The sequence below is a fragment of the Cyprinodon tularosa genome, unplaced genomic scaffold, assembly GCF_016077235.1.
Source record: "Cyprinodon tularosa strain WSP-4 unplaced genomic scaffold, ASM1607723v1 ctg918, whole genome shotgun sequence".
Lineage (NCBI taxonomy): Eukaryota > Metazoa > Chordata > Actinopteri > Cyprinodontiformes > Cyprinodontidae > Cyprinodon > Cyprinodon tularosa.
This window is the reverse complement of record NW_024039694.1, coordinates 98,392-106,165: the sequence shown is the minus strand read 5'-3', so window position 1 is coordinate 106,165 and position 7,774 is coordinate 98,392. Positions and strand designations below refer to the sequence as shown.

At 43.1% G+C, this 7,774-nt stretch overlaps 1 protein-coding gene across 2 annotated transcripts; it reads left to right on the top strand.

Moving 5' to 3' along the window:
• Positions 1-7,433, top strand: arxa (aristaless related homeobox a). 2 transcript variants are annotated; one of them, XM_038274466.1, is made up of 5 exons: positions 1-428; positions 626-1,196; positions 2,415-2,460; positions 3,720-4,051; positions 5,727-7,433. In XM_038274466.1, the coding sequence occupies exons 1-5, from the start codon at positions 239-241 to the stop codon at positions 5,995-5,997; spliced, it is 1,410 nt and encodes a 469-aa protein (XP_038130394.1). In that variant the 5' UTR covers positions 1-238; the 3' UTR covers positions 5,998-7,433. The 2 variants fall into 2 exon arrangements, with proteins under 2 accessions (XP_038130394.1, XP_038130395.1); XM_038274467.1 differs by having other exon boundaries at positions 5,701-5,889.
• Positions 7,434-7,774: the final 341 nt, after the last annotated feature.

Genomic DNA, 7,774 nt, shown 5'->3' with positions numbered 1-7,774 from the left:
CTCTCTCCACGCGGACACAAACACGAGCCAATCAGGCGCGCGGTGACAGCCTCCACGCCTGTTGAACGAGCGCGCGGTACAGGAGCAGAGAGCAGCGCGAGCCGCTGCCTGTCATTAGCCGAGAGAGGAGAAGAGAGAGGACACGCGCGCGCGCACACAGGGCGAGAGGGTTAAGGGGAAGAGGGAGCAGAAGACCCTCCTGAGAGAAGTAGGAGACTGACAGAAACCAGGCGTCAACATGAGCGCTCAGTTTGAGGAAGATATTCTGGAGCGGGGTGAGAGGAAGAGCAGTAAATCCCCGACGTTGCTCTCGTCTTACTGCATAGACAGCATTCTGGGCCGCCGCAGCCCCTCTAAGGTCAGGCTGATAGGGGCGCAAAGTTTGACCGGTGTGCCGGGCAGAGGGGAGTTTGACAAGGCAGTTGACGGTAAGCTTAATAAAAGAAATAAATCGAGCTGATAGTTAGAGAGTTAATATGTGAAATGATATGTTTAAACCTGCAACAGGTAAATCCGCATGTTTAAGATTTAATCCATCTTGTTTTAACTAATCTGGATTAATTAATTTTATTTTGCTGAACTGTTACAAAATTAATACCTGGATTTTAAACAATAATTTTCTCAGGGCCAACGAAAGAGCCCCTTTCTCTGGGCGCTGACATGCACCTGCCCCCCAAGCTCCGTCGGCTCTATGGACCCGGTGGGAAATATCTCCAAGATCACGCAGAGAAGCTGGAAAGAGAGAGGCTCCTCCTGGAGCAGGCCAGCGAGAACCTCAAAATCAGCCAGGCGCCGCAGGTGAGCATCAGCCGCAGCAAGTCCTACCGGGAGAACGCCTCTCTGCACCGGGGAGAGGGAGAACAGAGCCCGGGAGAGGCCTCGGAGGACGGGGCCCTCGGACTGGTGGAGCTGGGGCCCCTCAAGTTCGAGGAAGACGTCGGGAAGGAAGAGGAGGGGAGCTGCGCGGAAGGCACCGCGCTGTCCCCGAAAGACGAGGAGAGGGAGGAGAGCTTGAACGCCGGAGACGGGGACGTGAGGGACGGGGAGGACAGCGTGTGTCTGTCGGCGGGCAGCGACTCGGAGGAGGGGATGCTGAAAAGGAAGCAGAGAAGATACAGGACGACGTTCACCAGCTACCAGCTGGAGGAGCTGGAGAGGGCTTTCCAGAAGACGCACTACCCCGATGTATTCACGAGGTTAGATAATAAAAATAATAAAAACTATAGGAAAAAAGTTAATAAATAAAAAAAAATAAATCAATAAATATGAGAGATGTTTTGCATAAAAAAACGGATATCAAACTCTATGGATATATGCATGTTCAAATATTAAAATTAATTTTAACAAAGTAAAAAAAGTACAATTTTTATTTATTTATAAATATTAGTATTATTACAAAGAGAACATATGTCGATTGAACTGCATTAATAATAATAATAACAATAATGATTATGATAATAATAATAATATTTCACAATATTTTAATTTGGCGCAAAGATAATCAGATCTAAGCAATTCTATTTTTTATTATTATTATTATTGTAAGAACCAGAGTTATCCATTTATTCTTAAAAGCAGATCTGTTTAGCACATCTTTTTTTTTTTCCTCACACCAATTTTTCTGTGCGTTTCACAGGTCCTATTAGTAGTAAACAGTTTTTTTTTGTTGTTGCCTATTTACGCCTGTTGAATTGCTCGTTTTGGGACGTTTGATTAAAATCTAAAACCCACAAAGATGTTACTTTCAGAAGGGGAGAAACGGCTCAGACTAAAGCTCAATACAAGCAAAAAAGATATCAGACACATTCAAAACGTGGTGACTGTTTTATTTTTATTTATTTTTTTGTTTTGTTATGCGCATTTAAGAATTAAGTGCAAAATGAAATAACTTCCGATTAATTATATAGTTTCCCCCGCAATATATAAAGCTTTTTTTTTCTATAAACGCTTTTCTGATTCCTATATATTCCCTCCATCGGTGCAGGATTATTCATATTTTCCAGACGATTTACTTTAAGGAGACTCGGTCTAATTGGGAGTGCGCGGGGCCCCATCTCGCTGCTATATCTGGAGGGAGCGCCAATTGCTTTGTGTCAGGCTAGTTTAGATGTCATTATTCCAACCATTATGTTGTTACAGTGACAGGCCTTGGCTAAGGAAAAATCTAACAATCACTAGACCTATTTCTACCCACGCATGACAGGGGAAAATAGAATATGGTTATGGCGTCTTTTTGCGCACACACACAAAAAAAAGGGAGAAAAAAATAATCCAACCTATTTTGGTCGTCTATTGTTGACAGTTAACAACAGGAGGGGACAAAACAGCAATTCTATGTGCTTCCAAACGATGGCCTGTAACCTTGACTCTTTTCTTTCCCCCTTTTCTTCCTATTATGTTTATTTTTTTTGCAGAGAGGAGCTCGCGATGCGTCTGGATCTCACCGAGGCGCGCGTACAGGTAAGTTATTCCTGCATCTATAAAGTGAATCAGGTTGTAATGCAAATAGAAAGGGAGGGGGGCAGCATCCTCTAATGCTTTATCAGTCCTCTGTGAAATGGTCCCCTGGATAATAACCCGCTGCTATGCGTCACTGATTGAGGATCAACGATTATGGGCCAATTTGAGGCAATAATTTATTACAGTAAAATGTGTTAAATGGGCCCCCAGTCGCTGAGCGGGGAAGGTCCTTCCTGTTATTGAATGTTATTACACGCGAACTGGGGAACGTTTTAGTGGCAATTAAGCCGACGCCGGCGATTCATAAAAGGCTCACTTAGTGCAGGAGCAAACAGTGTCTGTATTCCCCGGGATGAGATGGTGTTTGGATTCCCATCAGAGGGGACCGATGGGTGTGTGTCTGAGGGAGGGAGGGAGAAAAAGAGGGGAGGGATAATGCTATTTGATTTCCCATTATGTGATTGCAATAGACCTGCATTGATCCGATGCTTTGCACTTGGGAGAGACCATTAAAGGTGTTTGCACCCCCCCCCCCCCCCCCCCCCCCAACCAGCCCGGTTCGGCTCTCAAAGCGTGTCTTGCATGTCGAAAGGCCGAACTCATAACCACAGAGACAGTTCAAACATGGTGGAAGCTCCAAGAGGTAAAACAACAGATGTCTTTTTAAAGGAGGGGGGGCTGTAAGGTGAACAAATCACTTAACAGGCGCCATCAGGAGGTGATAAAAACTCATAAATTCCCCCCTAAGGGCTGTGTGATGCTAAACAGCCCTCTGGGAATAATGCATGTGCGTCCTCTGTCACTTTCCACATGTTGACATTTTTTTGCTCATGGTGAAGTTAGGGGGGGGTCTCCTGTGCAGCTCCTGCAGAGCAAACTGTGCGGCAGCGGATGCGTGGGAAAGTTAAATACTCTCCTGCGTGGAAGTTCTGCGGCTCTTAAGAATTTAATTTAAAGCGCATTAATTGTTATTGGAGCCAGTTCAGCGGTAATTTCTGAGTCTTTTGTTAACAACGCTCTTAATTATCACCCACCCCCTCCTCCCCCCTCCCCAAAGCCCGTCTGAAAAGCGAGGGAGTTTAATTAGACAGAAAGTAGATTTAAGGAGCCGTGAGCGGCGGGGTTTGCCGTGCATGTAATTACTGCTGACTTTCCGCCTGTTGGCCATGCACCTGAACTACACAGCACTGACAGCACAGACTGGCTGGGTTAGGGAAATAAGCCTTCATCATCCTCCTTTTTTTTTTTTTCTTCCATAGGTGTGGTTTCAGAACCGCAGGGCCAAGTGGAGGAAGCGTGAGAAGGCAGGGGTGCAGGCCCACCCATCAGGCCTGCCCTTCCCAGGCCCACTTGCTGCAGGCCATCCACTCAGCCACTATCTAGAAGGAGGGCCGTTCCCCCCCCACCCTCATCCAGCGTTGGAATCTGCCTGGACAGCTGCTGCAGCTGCAGCTGCGGCCTTCCCAGGCCTGGCCCCACCGCCTCACAACAGCTCTGCTCCACCCTTGGCTACCCCACTGGGACTGGGCACCTTCCTGGGCACTGCTGCCATGTTTCGTCACCCTGCCTTTATCGGACCAACTTTTGGCAGGTGAGTTTATTTTATTTTATATATATCATTAATTCTAAGCTATAGGTAACAAACATAAAACTTGGTCATCATCAAAAAAGACATTTTCACATCATACTGCAACAACTACACATAATAATTGCATCCAATCACATTTTGAAGCATAAATGTAGCAATCACTGATGCTCTTTTTTTAAGAACCAACAGTGGGAAAAATAAATATATAAAACTTCAAAAGTAACAATACAAACCAGTGGGGGGTTCTGCTATAAACGGCGCCCTGGGGGAGCCCAACTATCTGCACTCCTGTTAGAACTAATAACACATTCTCTTTTAGTTTGTTTTGTGTTAATGAGTAGATCTTTTTTCTCTCTTCTTTTTTTTCTCTTACAAATTCCTAAATGCATTTTAAAGCATAAATAATATGTAGTATCCAATGTAGAATAATTCACTTCAGCTGTGATTAGCCGTTACATAATGTTTTTAACACTTTTCAATGTTGAGCAACCCCTGTGTGTTTTGTCTATTTTTGATATTTTTGGATTTTATACCACAGATGACCTTATGTAGGCTAGTTACATACTTTAAAGTGAGAAAAAGTCCTTTAATTAAGCTTAAAATTAGAGAATGAGTTAGGTACAAACTCATCTCCAGGTTACAGTAATGTTATTTTACACTGCGCACATTTTAGGGAGTAACCCTAAAAATTATTTCCTTGTTCCCCATATGCTGTAATGCCCTGGGCAGTGAGCCATATCACACCAAACATGAACTGATCTCGTCCTTTTTTAGTTTCTGGTGTTTGCAAACTTTCCTCCCCATTGGTTTAATTGTTAATATGATAAGTTGAGTTATTTCTTCTTTTTTATCATTAACAATAAAGTGCCCAGTATCTGCGATATGCACAGCCCTCCTGCAGACCTAATATGTGCTCTTTACTGCTATTTACATCCCAAACTGCCTTTCTCGTCAGCAGGCCAAACTCCCATAAAAATACGACCCACACATTCATCCCTGTATTTTAAAGCAAATCACAACTATTGTGCAGAAAAGACCCCAGCAGCAACTCAGCTTAAAATAACCTCCCACCACACAGTGCAGCCCTAATGGGAGGTGGTCTTCAGTCACACTCTGTCTATGTTTATCTCAGTGTCTGATTATAAATGTGTTACACTGCGAGCCATTCACAGTTTGGTCTAATCAACCTGTTAAATGTGTTAATAAATTAACTAAATGTGTGAAGCTGCAAATCAAGCTGTGAGGAAGGAGGGGTGATACCCTGACACAATTAGCTGTACCCATATAGAACCCAAAGAACCCTGCGTTTTTATTGCTTCACCGAACAAAGTCAGGCTAAGTGAATAAGACCAGTACATTTTACTTTGAAAATGCATTCATCACCCGAGGATGGATTTTAATAGTACAAATTCTCAGCAGCTTGATATATTTAAACCATTAATTTAAATAAATTAGATACTGATAAGTAGAAATGCATCTAAATTCTGTCTGATTGACTCAAGCATCAGTTTTTTTTTTAGCTTAAAGAGATAGTTCCTCTTCTGCTGCTCTAACACTTCACTCTAATATAAGGGCCAAACACCTTAAGATTAAATATATCTACCCTGCTGTGCTATGCATAAATCAACTTATACATGTTTATTTTAATTTAGATGGTTGAACTCTGGTCTTCCTTCAGGCTGTTCTCCAGCATGGGTCCCCTGACTAGTGCTTCCACCGCTGCAGCCCTCCTCCGTCAGCCTGCACCGCCAGTGGAGAGCCCCTCCCATGCAGGCTCTGTCCTCCCCGACCCTTCCTCTGCCTCCTCCACCTCATCCTCCTCGGTTGCAGCAGCAGACCGCAGGGCCTCAAGTATTGCGGCGCTGCGCCTCAAGGCCAAGGAACACTCGGCTCAGCTCACCCAGCTTAACATCCTGCCAGCCGGAGCCACGGGGAAGGAGGTGTGCTGAACACTCAACAGCAGCGCTGACCCGTCCTGTGCTGGACGTACGCCCCATTCCATGACACCCCGTCCCCCTTAGAAAAAAAAAACAAAACAAAAAAAAGCAAATTTAAACATTCATACCTCTGGAGGCTGCTATCCTGATGATGACCCCCCTGTTAGACCTCCTACTGTTACCTCATGTTTCCCCAACAAAATAGCACGACCAAATGCAGAAGAGCACTGGCTGAAAAAGTGTGTTTGTGTGTCTCTGATAAGCATGGTTTCATTCTTTCATATAGTTTCCAGAAAAAAAAAAGAATCAATATCATAAGAGCTTTCAGTTAGATAAGATTATTTTGAAAAACATCCAAAGATTAAATGCATTTATATAGCTATCTATTTCAAATACTCTTCGATACTTCCACAGTCACCCAAAAAGTCTATTGGGGATTGTTTAGAGTGATTACATATACGTATATGTTTAGTAAAATATGAACCATACAAGTCCTTAGAGGTGGAATGTAACAAATAAATGAGCTTCTAATTATAAACAGTGTATAATCTTACAAACATGAGGTACAGTTATCTGAAAAAAGCTTCTGGTTTATTTATGTTTAAAACCCAAGACTTTGCTTTGTTGGTTTGGTTTCCTTTTCCTGAAGTCGGGACACACAGACTCACCCCAAAACACCGAGCTGAAGAACGGCAGGGGGAACCCAGACTTTTCTAGAAAAAAAAAAAAAGAGTTCCTTGGATGTGGACAACACGAGTGCTCGACATTAACACTGCTTAATCTGTATGCATTATTATGTGGGCTGAGCCAGTCTGCATGTCTAATAAAAGGCGAGTTGGAGGAGGTACCCCGCATCCCCAGCCCTCACCCCCCGACACACCCTAAACCAAAGGAAAACTTGTCCATAGACCTTCCATAGCCTTCTCTGCAAGCCTGACTCCTCTGCACCGCTTGCCTGTCCGTCCGTCACTTTCAGCCGCACCACTGCAAACGTACGTCTAATCAAGGCGTACATTCTAGATCGTCTGCAAACCGCATTTCCTACTTTGGTTAATTTTCACAGCAGTGGCATTTCTGCGGACTCTGACTTCAGGACCTACGAGCAACTGTGTGAGAGACATACTGTAAATATTGTGTAAAAAAAAATTAAAAAAGAAAAACAGAGAGACAAAAAGCGTGAAAAATAAAAGGAAGAGGATCATTTTCAAAATAGGGTCATGTATATTTTAAGAGACCCTGTTTTGATCATTTGCACTCGGTGTAGTGTGTAATGAATGTTGCCCTGTGTAGATTTCAACCTGTGTTTATGAATTATTAGGTTTTTAGATAATTATTTATGTCAAAACTCTTCCCAGACGAAATGAGTGAAGGATATTTGTTTTTCATATTAAGTGATTGTACGTTTCCTGGCTTAATAACATTAATTTGAATAAATGACATTGATAAAATGAGTTATTTTTATTATTCAAACATCCTTCAGTAATCCGAGGCCCACACAGAGAAAAACAAACAAAGCATAGAAGTATTAATACAAGATGCAAAGACAAAGATATGCCTTTTATCTTTGCAGTGACAGGTGCTCGAAGAGGGGAACATTTTTTCTCCCCAAAAGCCAAAACGTATTAGTAGGTGTTTAATCCTCCACTGTTGAGTTGACAAAATACTAACCATATATTCATGAGCTTAATCCCTAGAAGAGAAAGGCACGACAAAGGCGAGGGGTTTTCAATTAAAGCGCCCACTTTATCTTTGGGGGGCTGTCACAAAACTTGCTTAAAAAACCCTTAAA

Excerpts from the sequence above, each read along its gene's own strand:
- arxa (XM_038274466.1), top strand. The coding sequence starts at position 239 with ATGAGCGCTCAGTTTGAGGAAGATATTCTGGAGCGGGGTGAGAGGAAG. Across the intron at positions 2,461-3,719 it reads TCACCGAGGCGCGCGTACAG|GTGTGGTTTCAGAACCGCAG; the intron begins GTAAGTTATTCC and ends TTTCTTCCATAG. Across the intron at positions 4,052-5,726 it reads ATCGGACCAACTTTTGGCAG|GCTGTTCTCCAGCATGGGTC; the intron begins GTGAGTTTATTT and ends GTCTTCCTTCAG.